At 37.2% G+C, this 15,011-nt stretch overlaps 1 protein-coding gene across 2 annotated transcripts in view; it reads left to right on the top strand.

The window, feature by feature from the left end:
* PPP2R5A (protein phosphatase 2 regulatory subunit B'alpha) overlaps positions 1-13,806 on the top strand; it is a 46,384-nt gene extending 32,578 nt beyond the window's left edge. For both annotated transcript variants that reach the window (XM_067293091.1, XM_067293092.1), the window contains 7 exons: positions 1,058-1,166; positions 3,594-3,647; positions 7,927-7,977; positions 9,029-9,148; positions 9,239-9,366; positions 11,683-11,784; positions 12,591-13,806. In XM_067293091.1, coding sequence (XP_067149192.1) covers positions 1,058-1,166; positions 3,594-3,647; positions 7,927-7,977; positions 9,029-9,148; positions 9,239-9,366; positions 11,683-11,784; positions 12,591-12,723 — 697 coding nt within the window. In that variant the 3' untranslated portion in view covers positions 12,724-13,806. The remainder of the gene's footprint in view (positions 1-1,057; positions 1,167-3,593; positions 3,648-7,926; positions 7,978-9,028; positions 9,149-9,238; positions 9,367-11,682; positions 11,785-12,590) is intronic.
* Positions 13,807-15,011: the final 1,205 nt, after the last annotated feature.

The following is a 15,011-nucleotide window of genomic DNA, read 5'->3' as shown; positions in this document are numbered from 1 at the left end:
GGCTACCTTGTGACTATCAAATAGGGATATGGAATATAAATTGTCCTTTTCACTGCAAATTTTAAAGATGGTCTGCAAAATACTTCTTAAGAGTCCTTGTTTGTCTCTGGCATGATATATGAATATCAGAAAAGCTTGTGTTTCCCCCCCTCCCCCCCTTTATTTACCTTTGGAATAATCAGTAGTAGCTACTCTTGGTCCTTTTCTGATAGAGTTTTCTTTGGTTCAGAAAACAAGCGTTAGCTTTTGCCCTCATGTTGAGTGAAATGTTTTCATCTTCAGGCTGGTTTACTTTAAATTTTAATTGTGAAAGCCTTGTAAGTGCTAGGGTTTGTTACCATTTTTGCCCTTAATTCACTAATTTTATTTTTAACTTTAGAATTTTATGTGGTAGCAGTTTTAGTATTCCAAAATTGTCACAGATGTATTTCACAGTAGAAAAATTCATAGATATTGCTGATTCAATTGAAAATCCCAAGCTTGTGAAACTGTAATGGAACAAATCTTCATGAAAATCAAATGAAAGGGATACTGTTGTTTTGTTAAGTTTGTCTAAAATCTAGAAACGATCTCAAAACAAATATTCTAACTGCAGCATTAAAGTAGTTTTAAAAAAATTACATGCCATCAGGTGTGTGGTTCCCCCCCCTCCCCTTTGCAAGTTACCTTTAAGTGACTGTGGGTGAAAAGGATCAGCTTCCCGATGCATCTGTCAAAGCCTTTACAGTTAGACAGCAAGATTTTCTGTAGATCATTTTACCAAGTGGAAGTCATGTTAAAAATACTTCAGCCTAACAAGTATTACTGAATTTCCATTACGAGTGTCCCGTCGTTCCCCTCCTCCTCCTGCCCCCCCTGCTACCAAGAATCCAAACTTGCATGGTACAGGCACTTTAGAGATTGTGCGTATGTAAAGCTACTTTGTGGCCCCACAATTATTAGGTTTAGAAAATGAATTAGAAATTGAACGTCTCTTCAATTTACAGTATTTCTTGATCTGCTGGGAAGAAATTTTTTTGTATATATAAAAATAAATTCTGCCTATTTATGTTTTCAGTATTATCAATGGTTTTGCACTGCCACTGAAAGCAGAGCACAAACAGTTCCTCATGAAAGTTCTGATTCCCATGCATACTGCAAAGGGATTAGCTTTGTTTCATGCACAGGTAAGTTTTTACATATTTCCAAGAATTTTTTTAGTATTTGCATTTGAAACTAATGAAAATTTAAAGTAATATGTGTTTTAATATCTGTATTCCAAAATACTTAAAAATGTAATCACTGAATATTTTGTTAAGATCTTACATATAAATGTTAGTTTTGCGATAGTATCTAGCATATATTAAAAGTGAAAGAATATAGCAGTGAGTCAGTCATGTCAACTAAAATGGGAAGGTTTTTTGGTTTGCTAGTCTGTCACACTTAAGTTTAAAACTTAATCCCAGGGTCTTGTTCTGTTATCACTTCCTTATGTGAGCTAAATGCTGTGTATAAAGGAACCTTGAGTATGGTCACTTGTTTATTTCAGGAAATGCACTTTTCCCCCCCCCCTTTAAACCATTCCAGTTTGCCTTATTTATTTTTGATATAAAAAGCTGAAATCCCTAGTATCTTTTTGGATCAGGTAGGAATTATGTAGCTCCATGACATCCTGTCAGAATGCTGCAGTTCCTTGGTTCACTTTTGTTCTTATATTTAGCACAGGCATTCAACGTTTTATTTGAATAATGTACATCCTTCCCAGGCATATTGGCACTTGAGTTTTGAATACATTTTATGCAAATTAACAAGTAATTCTGCTATGGCTAATTAAAAATTTGCTTTGTTAACTTAGTCAACTGACTAATTTAGCTCCTTATAGACAAAAGATATGAGGAAATGAGTTTCTAATTAAAGTGGATCATTATGACTATATAGACTACAAACAGGATCAAGTGAAGGGCTCAGTTAATTCCTAATTCTCATTAAAAGTTTTAATTAAATCACTTGTCTTTGTGGTTTATTACTACACAATAGGCTGCTTCATGGAATGAGTCAGTGATATGAGAGGGAGCACTCGCTTGCCAAAGGTATCCTCATTGATAGATCAGTACAGCCAGCTGTCCGCTATTCTGCGATACACTTCCTCTGCTGCATTGCTACCTGAAAGAGTTGTATTACCTCAGGCTGTACTGTGTACTTGAAAGCAGCATTTCATTTGTTGATCAGGCTATTCATCTATCCCTTCGTAAATCGCTAGTCCCATGTATCAAAATACCATCTGGAAATTAAAGAGCAAACTCGCTGTATGTTTGCTGTTTCACATTGTCCTGAAGATGCAAACCATCATTAATCCCATTTTACAATAAAGAGTGGCCTGGTTGCTTTGTTGCAACAGTACAAGTTTAGATTACCTTAAATAAAGCCTTAAAGCTGATTTAAGTTTGAGTCTGTGTCTTTGAATAATAGATATACTGCACAAAAATGCTTTAATGGGACGTCTTATTATTCATGTGACATTTACTCTTTTTTTTAATCTACACATATCCTTATCTTAAGAGTTAAAAAAACTAGACATGTTATAATTACAGCACTGTAATGATCTGGTTTGGTATAACAGACTAAAATGGAAAGATAACACTTGAATTCAAACATCCTAAGTATGGAAATATATGTGTAAGGCATGTAAATGACTTCATCTCTGCTTTATATTGGGAGATGAAAAATACTGCAGTTTCTTAAAACTGGTCTTAATGGAATCTGGCATTGTAACTACTTCAATAATAGAGTTATTGTATGGTTTCTGCACTGAGCAAAAGTAAGGTTGCTTAGTTACGTAGCTCCATATTTCCACACTTCTAAGCACAAATAGATCACCTTGGCCTCAGACAGCCCCTGGGGCATGAACCGCTGGAGGCCGGGAGAGCGTGCTGGTGAGGTATCACCATATGCTTCCCCGCTTCCTATGCTCTTCTGTAGGCGTTTGGCACTGGCCATTGCTGGGGGCAGGCTGTTCAGCTGGACAGATGCTCTCTGATCTCTTGTGGCCATGTAATATGTTAAGATTTCTTCCACGTTTTGTAATTCTGCCACTGAATTTTGCAAGCTGTAGATGTCTAGTTTTGCGCTTGAGCTATGTGTGTTCAGACAAACCTGTTTAAAAACTCTTTTGTTTGTTTGACTGGAAGTATCCTCTTTTTTTTTTTTTCTTTTTTTTTTTTTTTGGTACCCCCCCCCCCCAATATAGATGTTTGAAAATTCCAGCATATTCACAATGTAATGTTAATACAGGAACTGAAATTAAGAAGAATCTATCTGAATGCTGGATCTGCGTTAAAGAAATAAACCATCAAGTTTAAAAGCAATTTTTTTTTTCTAGGATTGAAAAAATCCTAAGGTTTTGGTATGCAAGAAATCTTTGTAAAATAGAGCAGGCCTGTATATCTTGCTGTTTTAATTGCTGTTTTGTTTAGTTTGGAAGAATTTTAAATGGCTGAGTAGGGTTTTTTTTTCCTGATTTGAAATGCTTCCATTATAATTTGTGATATTTAGTTATGCTGTAATATCTAAACAGAGTCTGTTTAAACTAAATAACTATATGACTTATATTCTAGCTGGCCTATTGTGTTGTACAGTTCCTGGAAAAAGATACAACCTTAACAGAGCCTGTAAGTATTTTTCAGTTGAATATTTTTGTGTTTTTAAGTTGAACTAAATATTTCAGTGCAACTCATAGTACTGCCATAAAGTTCTAATCTGTGGTATCTTGATTAATGATCTATAGGCATTTTGGGTGAAAAGAGTGTTTTTTTTGTTTTTTTTTGTTTTTTTTTAATCTAGGACAGGTGTTAAGAGAATTCTGGGTTTTGAAAGTGCAGTTATTTTTTAACCTGTGACCAAGATGGAGCACAGATGTAAATAAAAATTTGAACTGCTGAGATCATGTGGATCACTTCATATGAGAAAGTATTTAACTACTGTATTCCTTCCCAGTAAGAACTGAAACTTCAGTATTTTTGATGCTGCTGCCTTGTGCCTAACCACTACATAAAGCTGAAATACTTCAGGGAAATAAACAGTCCCAAAATAAAAGTTGAAAAGAATAATAATACTTCATTTAGATAAAAAGAATTTTAAATTCCAGATGTATTTCTGGTCTGTCTGGGTTATTGCAGGGCCTCTTGGCAGTTACAATACAGGGGCTTCAGGCATCAGTGGCTTTTGCCAGACTGCATCTCCCATGATGCATATTGACAGTTCAGCTAAACAGGGGGTTTGCAGTGCTTTCTTTTACAAAGTCCATAAAGAAAAATGCAGGCTCAGGGCAGCACAGCAGCTCCTGGGGACATGAATTCATGTCAGACCAACTAGAACAGAAACCATTTGTAGTTTGATAATTGAAAATATTTTCAATTAAGGATATGTTGAAATTTAAATACTTTATTCTGTTTTTTTGATTGGAAAAATGAAGAGCTTATGCAATTTTCTTATAAAGAAAAAAGAAATAGTTTTGTGGAAACGATTTAAGTTTCACCAGCCAGACTTACTGTGGAAGCTTGTTTTCTGCAGGGTCACTTAGTGTTGATGATCCTCAGCAGAAGGCAAGTTCTGCTGTGGATGGTGGAACTAGGCCAGACTGTCTATGAATCGGTGCTATCTGCTTGAAGCATCTTCCTCCCCGCTTACTGCAGTATCCCCAGCTTGCTTCATTCATCCTGTGACACCCATATCAAGCAAAAGATTGTGGATTGTGCCTGCAAATTGTTGCCAAATAGTACATAATGGCTGAGTTTTGCTTGCTTCTCCCATGGGGCACTAATTTGGGATTCTCTGCCCAGCTACCAATTTCCACAAAATTTTTAGGAATTTAGATGAGAACCTTAACTGTATCTATTTTACAGTTTCAGTTGAAACTGGTCAATGAGCTTATTTTATTGGGTAGGGAATGTGAGCAGCAAATGTGCAGTATAACATAAAAACCTGTAAGATCGATTTTTGTCAAAGTGACAAAATCAGAACTTCCTGATGTGAATTGTGATGCAGAATCCAAGGCCAAACTTTTAAGTGAGAAGGCAGGGCTTTCTCAGGTAGCAATGCCATAGTACCAGGTTCTGAGACTTCATCTGGACCATTGTGTAGACAATTCTGGTCACCTTTTAATCAGTAAAGTGAATTCAGAATGGAGAAGATACAAGAACTGACTGCAGAATCACTGCCTAAACTTGCTTTGGTCACTACTCTGAACGTGTAACAAACTTGGGCCTATAAAGAATGAGTAAAAGCTAATAGATGATAGGAAGTGAAGCTTTAAGAAACTTTTCAGAAATGCTTGAAATGTAAATGTTAAAATTTGATGGGGCAACTGATGAAATAGTATTTGGAGGTTTTTTGTTTTATTTTGGGGGGAGGGGGTTTTGCTGTAGGTCAAGTAATATTTTAAGAACTCCATCAGAAGGCTGTCTTCATGAGTACCATGCTCTTATTTTTCTGGCAGGAACTGTCACTCAGGGTCAATGTAGAGGGCATTCAGTCCAGGCTCTTGTAACTATGGTAGTCTGCCTCAGGTCAAGCCTGATGTTTGTCAAGCTGACAAGAAGGGTTCATTACCTAACCCTGCTAAGTGCCGCGGCCTTTGCATGCAAGGAATTCAGTTTTGTGAGAATCAGGCTAGTAAGTAACTTGTAAATAAGAGCTGTTGTTTAGCAGATGCCTGTTGCTGTAAGTCAACTCCATAGGAAGTTTGACATAGCTCAGAAAGGAGTAATAAATGCTTGTGGATTTTGTCTAGTAAGAGCAGTGAGACTTCAGCTCTGCATTCATGCAAGTATTACTCGGAATAAAATCTTTGAGCACAAATGTACATGTATCAGCATTTTGATATGAAAGCACGGTCAAGCTGGAAATTATGATGCTATGCTCTGTAAAGAGCAAGGAGTAGGTATCTTGTTGAGTTTTGTGCTCTTATACTTGGAATGTGTTATTTCTTTATGAAACTAAGAATCTGAGTTTATGTAGCTAAGTATGTTGAATACTCTTACTATAATAAGAATTGGAAACTGGACTGCTGTAGCTGACTCAGTTTTATGCTTCCAAAACTGCTGAATTTATGCTCCAGCTAAGTGTGTATGGTTGGCTCTCACTGCTTTTCTTTAGCAAATGTACTTGTCGGAAATTTTTTGGCTTACTTTCATTGCTTTGGGGGAAGGGAAGGTGTTGGCAGAACACTTGAAAATGTTTGGGGGATTTTCTTTAAAAAGACAAAATCTCAATAGTATGCAACTGAGTCATTTAGTTACGAGCTAATGAATGGAAAATGACGCTAGATTTACATAGACTACTTAAAATTGTGAACCCAGAGCAACAAGTGCAATTAGTACATGTAAGTCGGACTCCTCTTGTGGGTGGAGGAGAAGCGGGTAAATGAAGGGCTGCCTGATCGGGTAATCATAGCGAGAAGGGGGAACTTGGGTTTTCTCTTCCCCACATCGCTGGGCCACCTGCCCTGGTTGTCCTGCTCTGTCCGTGGAGCCTATGTGCTCAGGGTCCCGTGGGAGGCCGGCTTAGTGCCAGTCGAGCAGTTCGGGGGGCTCTGCCTTTGTCCAGCCTACACAACTGATACCTTTTGGGGCTGACTCAGGTCTCCTACTCCATTAGCAGTTGTCGAATGATGGCATTTGTTTGTCGGTTGTCAGCATCTTTCAGCCAGCTAGATAAAACTGTAGAGGGATTTTTACAGTTATGTACAGGCTCTGTAAGGGACCTGTTCTTCTTTCTGTGTAACTTGCTTTCTTTTCATGGATTTGAGCCTAGGACTGACTTAGCTGACTAGAGTTTCCTCCTTTGCTCAGTTTCATTTAAAGTGATGCTCAGTCCTCTAGAGCAAGGGGTGCACGTATCTTAGGATGGAAAGACTTGCGGGCACTTACAATGCAGATGTTTTGTCTGTAAAGGGATGCAAGTTAGTATTGATAGTACACATCTTTGTGAACAAAACAGCCAGCTTGGAAGCTTAAAAAAAAGAAATCAACAGGGAAAATGGGAAAAGTCAAATTTGGATGATTTTAGCCCAAATAGATGAGTAAGTCTTACAGTTGGAGGTGATCAATTAGGCACTGTTGTATCATAAGAGTAGAGGTCCTGTCCTCAGAATGAAAGCTTGTAATGCTCAGAAATGTTTCTGCTTCTGAAACATGCTGAGTTATGGCTTTTTTCAGCCAGCACTAATTTAGTGATTTAGATGCCATGTCAGATGTTTGTTTCTAGGAAATAAGTCTCCAGTCTCTTATTTGTTCTCCTCTCCTCTTGGGGGCTGTACTTTCTGATTAGGCTTCCCCAGGGTTTTTTCCAATCTTATATAAGATTGTTCCTGTGTCTCTATTGGAAACTGATTTTCTCTGTAAATTCACATCTTTATTTCCCAATTTGCAGTCTTGCCATTTCAAATTCTAGAAGAGAAAAGGTGGTGATGGCCATGACCCCTCTGTATAGTCCTGTTTGTGTAGCCAGTGTCTACTGCTTTCTCTTGGGCTTCAAAGCCTGAAGCCAAGACAAGTGCTCCCCAAAGTACGGATCAGTAGAAGGCAAAAGATATTCTGGGAAATCCTAGCTACGGGGGAGTTAACATCAAAGCTTCACAAATATGCATTTATTGTATCAATTAATATAGGTACTAGAGTGGGAGTGGAGCATGAATGGATAATCAAAGACTTTTTAAAGTGATAAGGATGTAAATTATTCTGAAAATAATACAAGATAAATAAACAAGATAAGAATTTAAATGAGACCAGGCAGTATTTATTTTCAGTGAATGGAACTATATATAGCTGTATTCCGTTTTGGATAAGGGATAAGGAAATTCAAATTGGTGTTTTATTTTATTTTAATAAATCTTACCAAATATGTAATAGAAACTTGTTCTGGTTTAACTTGTTTGTATTTTTAATATAGGTAATCAGAGGACTGCTCAAATTTTGGCCAAAAACTTGCAGTCAGAAAGAGGTTGGTTTTGTTTCTTGTTCTTACAAAATGTAGAGCAGCAGGTTCATATACCTCATCTCTGTTGCACTTTTCAAGAGATCTGGCAGAATTCTTGCAGTTCTCAAATTATTGGGATGCATGCAATTATTGGGGTCATGCAACTCAGTGCAATTTTGTTTTTGTATCTGTCAGTTCTTACTGTGGTGGTGTTGTCTTTTAAGCTATATTAAAAGTTGCATTATATTTAAGATCTTTTATAGAGAAATAATTTTTCCAAGTGAAGAGCACTTTAGTAGATAACTACTAGCTCAGAGGTAGTCAGTCTGCAACATGCTGGCATTTGATATTTGAACATCAAGACAACTGATGCGGATTTAGCGACTGAGCTATTGAATAAAATTCTACTTCAGTGCAAATGTCTAGACATAACTGCATGTATTAGTAAAATGTATATATATTTCTTCTGTATAAAAATAACTTTAAATGGTCTTGGGAAATTCATTTTTCTGATTGTCTTTCTTCTACATAAATAAGAGCTTGATGACTTACTGTGCCACCAGATCACACCTCCCTGGTAGCTCTTTAAAAAAAGTGGGGTCCCTTAACATCATTGTCCCCATTTGTGTGAGCAGTGTTGAATTTTCTATGCTACCTACCTACTGCTCTGCTGGTGGTAATTTAAAACTGAAATTAACTATCTACCACTTCAAAAGCTACTTTGGAGATCTCAGATAATGATAACCTTTGCAGCCACTTCTGAAGAAATAAAAGCTTTTAGCATTTTTTTAAATATTTAAAAAAAAAAAACTGAAAAAGCAGCACTGTTGAAGCGTTGAGAGCAATTATACAAAAGAAACCCAAGATGGGAGCTCTAACGTGATAGCTAAAACTGATGATTGACTTCCTTCAGATTGCAAAAAGACTATAAACTGTGGTTGTCTAATAGAACATAATTACATACTGTGCTCTCTGCAGGATTCATGACTAAAGCGTAAGCTGTATTTTGTTTGTCTATATTGGAGATACAAAACATTCTCATGCTTTTTGATATACTTTTTTTTTATATAAACAGGTAATGTTTTTAGGTGAAATTGAAGAAATTTTAGATGTAATAGAACCAACACAATTCAAAAAAATAGAAGAGCCTTTATTTAAGCAGATATCCAAGTGTGTATCAAGTTCACATTTTCAGGTAAAAAAAAATAAAAAATAAAAATTAAGTATAAAAATAACTTGTAGTAACTTATTTTGTGGTTTTTGACCCCTAAACTTTATATTTCAGGTTGCAGAAAGAGCTTTGTACTTCTGGAATAATGAATATATTCTTAGTCTGATTGAGGAGAACATTGATAAAATTCTACCAATTATGTTTGGCAGTTTATACAAGATCTCCAAAGAACACTGGAATCCGTATGTAACATTTAACTTTTCCTGTGGTATCAGAATAAATTGTATTAGTCTACTGTTTCAGGTTTGGATCATAAGCAGATAATGTGTCTTCCTTTTGACTTAAATCAGATGAAATCAATGAGATTATAGGCGCTAAGAAAATATCCATTCCATGAAGTTGAATAGTTGAGGTTGAACAGAGGTATATGTGTTTGCAAGACAGACTTCTATCACAGATAAAAGTGGGGGAGAAAATTGCTCCCTACTGCAGTGAGTCAATTATTTGAATGTGGGAAATGGATTTCATTCTCAGCTATATCATGAGGTCATTGTTCTGTATTATGATGGACAACCGGAATTCACTGAAGAAGTATGAAGATATTGGATGATGGTCTTGATACCCTAATCACATTTAATCTTGAGTATTGGCTAAAAATGTAAATTAACATTACTTGGACTAAAATAATTGACCAAGGGATGTTTCTGCTGCATTTGTGCTTCATTGTCCTTTACTCCTTCAGATGAACTGAATTCTAACAATCAGTGTCGTCTTAAGTAAGTCTCACTGTCCAGTGAGGTAAAGGGAAAAGATACTATCATAGCAGAATAGTGCCTACCACTATAAAGGATGGTAGGAATGAGAAATGAGTGACTGCTTCATTTTATATTTAATGCCACATGTTAAGTGTTAGGATTTCTGATAGTGTTTGAAAGAAATCATCATTGCATTGAAGCATTAAAATGCAAAGTTTGCTTGTGTCCAGCATCCTGAATTAAGTTACAAGTCCATTTGCAGAATGTAAAGCTCATATAGGCAAAAGCCAAAGTAGGCTGGCCCTTTCATAACTTTGATAACTTTAGATGCTCTATTTTAAGCCCTTTATTTGAGAATCTGAAATTATTCTGTATGTATCTAGATTGTGTATCTATTTGCAAACATATCAGCCGAGACAGATTGAGTGTAAATTTTGGAGAACTAATTCTTGGAGCATCAATGGTTTTTGGGACCTCAACAAAAGTGAAGGAAGTTCCTTTTCCCCAAGCTGCAGAAAGAAGTTGCTGCTTTATTTTAGGAAGCACAAGACTTGAGATAATTGGGTGCCTTGAGGGCCAGGGTGTTTGGGGCAGAAAGTACATCCCTTTGTAATCCATACTGGAGGATAGAGAAATGTGCTTATATCCTGTTCAGTATGGTCCTAGCTACTCATTTTGAATCAAGCTTTTCCCCTCTGAAAACCAAAACTCTAAATATGCTCTTGTCTGCAAAACCACATTAAAAACAGTGGTCAAAAAAAAAGGTGTGTAGAGGGGCTAAGTGTACTGTGCGTTTTGAATGAGTGTAAGGTCTCTGATGATGAATAGTTGGGAGATGTCCTAGTAGCACAGTGGACAAAGTGTACTGCAAAGGCAAACCTGGGCCTCTGGTTACTTCCTTAGAATTTTCTTTCACTCATTTTTCAAGGTGACAAGACTGCATGGCACCCTGCTCCACAACCTTACAACCTTACTGCTGTGTGAAGGTGAACTGCTAGTGAGGGGAAAGATGGGGAAGACAGTTTACTTACTTTTTTGATTAGCGATAAGCTTAATGATAGGCACCCTTTTTAATGGTTAATTTTATTGCTGTTTTTTACATTCCTATATGTAATAATTAAGAGTGGGATTAAAGGAGATAAGTATTACTATACTTAACCTATTGAAATAAAAATACCCTCACAAAAAACAGTGAAAAGGAAAAATAATACCTAAATGGAAATACTGACAACCATACAAAATAGCCAGTATCACTTACGCTTTTTTAAAAAGTAAATAATGATTTCATGTGTTTTATTTATCTGATGCTCTAACTTAACTCAATTCTCTAGTGGCGCATGTGCAGCAAAACTGATCTGCTGTCCATAAACACTTCTGGTAGAGCGTTTAGTAGCTATCTTAAACCATATGTCTGTCATTCCTCTGCTGTGTTCTTTTGCCTCATCTTGAAGCTGTTAGCCAGGAGTTTTATAGACTCTATTTCAGATATTACAAAACTGCTGTGAAAACTCAGTTTAGTAAATATTAACAAAATTGAATGGCTTTCTATTATAGAGCCACAGTAATGATTACACCCTGGGTGATTGCTAGAGTCAGGAATTTAAGGTTATATAGCCATTTCAAAAAATTAAATGTATTTTACTTGTTTACAGAGAAAGTTTAAAGAATTTTGTTTCAAGAACTCATTGACCTTACAGTAGTGTCTTAAATACAAAATTCAGAGTCCAAAAAGGAAACTGAACACTTGTTTACCAGAGATTATTTTGTGGTCAGTAATCTAATGGTGCGTTCTTTCTGTTCTAGAACTATTGTGGCACTTGTATATAATGTGCTGAAGACACTGATGGAAATGAATGGCAAGCTTTTTGATGAACTTACAAGCTCCTATAAAGCAGAAAGGCAAAGGTACTGAGATTTCTTGCAAACATATGCTGATAAATACGTATCTGAAATGTGCCAGCTGAAAAGGAACAAATTTTAACCGTTGTGGCTATGGGGTTCTGCAGTAGAATTGCCAATTGAAAATTTGCCGCAGGCTGCCTGGTGCATCCCTGGGGTGCGGAGCACCCAGGCAGGCGCGTGTCGGCGGTGTGGAGGGAGCTGGAGCCTGGGAGGCAGCAGTGGCGGCCCTGGCTCCCAGCCCTGCCGAGTCAGGGAGCACCTTTGCCTTCTGTGTGGGAAAACTGAGCTCAGCTGGTGCTGCAAGGGGCTGCCGGGTGCTGGCCCTAGCACAGCAGAGGGACTTGTCTGAAGAAAGCCGAGCTGGAGAAAACTTTGTAGCTCAGCTAAAACCTCCTCTTTATCCTGCTAACCCACTGAACAGTAGTGTTGGTGCAAGGGATGGCAGGTTATCCTAGGCCAACTGAAACCATGTGCTCAGTCTCCTTTCATTAGTTCTACTTTTCCTCCCATGATGCTTGGTTTCTTAATTTGTTTGCATGTGATAAAGAACCTCCTTAGTGTAGTTTTCAACAGATGACTGCAATTCTATAGGAGGTGATTGAGCTTGTCAGAGCAAAGATACTGTTTACCACTAATATTTATCAAGTTGTACATTCATCTTTTAATAGAAGAAATTGTGCTTGCCTCTAAGAATAGCTTTGGGGAAAAAAAACTGAGGAATTACTGGATAAAATCAGTTGTTTTAGATAGCTGCATCTATACATTGCACTTAAAACACATTTGAAATTGATATTTCACTCTTTCTACAGAGAGAAAAAGAAAGAATTGGAACGTGAAGAGTTGTGGAGAAAGCTAGAGGAATTAAAGCTTAAGAAGGCTCTGGCAGAAAAGCAGAACAGCACTCACAATGTGCTGAATGCACACAATACAAGTGCCAAATAAAAGAAATGACAACCTCTACTCAACAGACATACTTTTTTGTACCCTTTTGAAATATAGAAAAACTTGCAAAATAAACCTCATCAGTATAATAGAAATAGCCAACTTTTTCCTCTGGCAAAATGTAAATGAAAAAATACTTAAGTACAGCAGTTAAGTGATGTCATTACCACAGCATATTGTAAATTTGTCTAATTATTGATATACTGTCACTTCCAACATTTCATAGAACTGAATTATCATCCTTAATGAGTGAAATAATTATGGGAGTGGTGAGAACTATGACTTGAATTTTTGATTGTGTTGCACATAGGTGGTATAGTTTGCTATGTACATTTTTTTTTCCTTGTTTTATACGTGCTTTTTCACATTGCTGCATACTTTGGTTAAGATTATAGAAAAGGCTTCTAGTTGTGCTGTATTTTCTCAAATAAAACTAAGGTACATTACCAGTAACTTGAGATATTTGCTATGTGCCCCTTGCAGCATTGAAAGGCACTCAGATATGGTGCTGTTCTTGAATTCCAGATTGAATTTAGATTTATAAATAGCTCACAGTAGAATGAGGCAAAAGTGGAAAGAAAGGGAGCTCCAACAGATTCTGGTGGTTCATGTGTCTGACCCACTCTGGGGTGAATGCCTTGAGCCTGCCTTCTCCCTGCCTCTTGGTCGTCCTCCTGCAGCTGAGGATGGAGCTTCCTTTGCCAAGCCCATCAATGATGCTCCTCATCAGCCCAAGGACTCCTGGCACAGTAGTGCAGTCTTCTACAGACCATCTCAGACATTTCTGCAGTAGCTTTAGTATCTCGTGGCCTGGAGAGTGAGACCAAAGTTGGGATCCTTAGTAAGGAGGGAAGACTGTCAATAACTAGTTCCTTGTTTTATTTAAAGAAAATGCAGTCTGCTTCTTGAAGGTGGAAAGTTGATTATAGAAGTCTTGTCTGTTTTACTTGATCAAGTATTTTTCACATCTTTTATCAGAGTACCATTCCAATCTCTTAAATTGCAGTTGTGTGGAAAACTTTTGTAATGAAAGATCTTTGGGGAATTGAGCAGCATTCAATAAAATCTTTATGTTTGTATTTAGTGCTGTATATCACATCTTTGTGTTTATAAAGACCAAGAGAATTAGAATGGCTCTTAAAAAAAACCAAAAACCCACACACTTAATTACACCACATTTGTTTAAATAACCTGTAGCTTTTTCACTGAGTGACAGAAATGAGAGCTGCAGGTCACTGGGGTCTAATCTTTAGTGAAGAAGGGTGGCAGGCTTTGTTCTGACCTGTTAAGAACAAAGCATGGGGGGGACACAACAGCTGAGGGAGGGGTCCTGCAGTTTTTTTGCCTGTTGCTTGGCTGTTTTACTGATTTTATTCAGTTACCAGGGAGAAGTCTATACTACAGTGTTTGAGTTGACTTTTACATTAAAAAAAAAAAAATAGTTTACTTCTATTATTACTTCATTCTTTGTCTCTAAGTGGCTTCATTTCCTCTATAACGCTGCCTGAAGAGGTAAAACAAGAGAAGCTCTTTATCATTTAGAGAGCCTTTATCATTTACAAGATGCTCAAGAGTGCTGATCTAGGGGCTGTTTTCCTTAAGAGCAGCACTACTACATTGGGGTGGTTGCCTGGATAGTCTGAATACTGTAGAGGAAGCCTCAAATACTTAGAGGGGCATTTTTCTCACAAAAGGCAATGCAAAGCCACTCCTCCATTCAACTCTTGCACGGGCTCCAGGGCACTTCATGTGACCTGCAGACTTTGCAGTTGAACAAATCAAGGTTCAGGAGTGGCTCAGTGAATACTTAAGAGGCTTGTACAGTCTGAAGACATGGTGATACTTGGCACAGCAGAGGCTTAAAAATTGTTTTCCAGTTTCACGTTTAACAAGTGGCTTACACTTGCATAGCTCAGTCTGATCAAAAGCAGTTAGTTGTTGCTGCTATTTACATGTCAGTTTATGAAAAGACTATGTAATCAGCTGACTGAAGTACGCTCTGCCGTGGTATATGCTGTCCCAAAACTTGGGGGGGGGAAAAAATTCTTTAACACTTTTTTCATGGTGCTTCCTGAAGCAAGATATTAATCTGTAGGTTTTGTAAGAGTATGTTTTGCCAGTTCATGAGGAAGAGTAGTATTCAAACACATACCTGAGTTTAGTTCTTCAATGCTCTTTTTTTTCTTTTGCCATAGAAGTCAAGTTTCAGATGCAGAATATTTACAGCTGTCCTACAATTTTAAGGAAACAGTATCTATGCAGAAGTTAGATTCTGTAACACTTACCTT

This window comes from Apteryx mantelli, chromosome 3, assembly GCF_036417845.1.
Source record: "Apteryx mantelli isolate bAptMan1 chromosome 3, bAptMan1.hap1, whole genome shotgun sequence".
Taxonomy (NCBI): domain Eukaryota; kingdom Metazoa; phylum Chordata; class Aves; order Apterygiformes; family Apterygidae; genus Apteryx; species Apteryx mantelli.
This window is presented reverse-complemented; position numbering and strand designations above follow the sequence as displayed.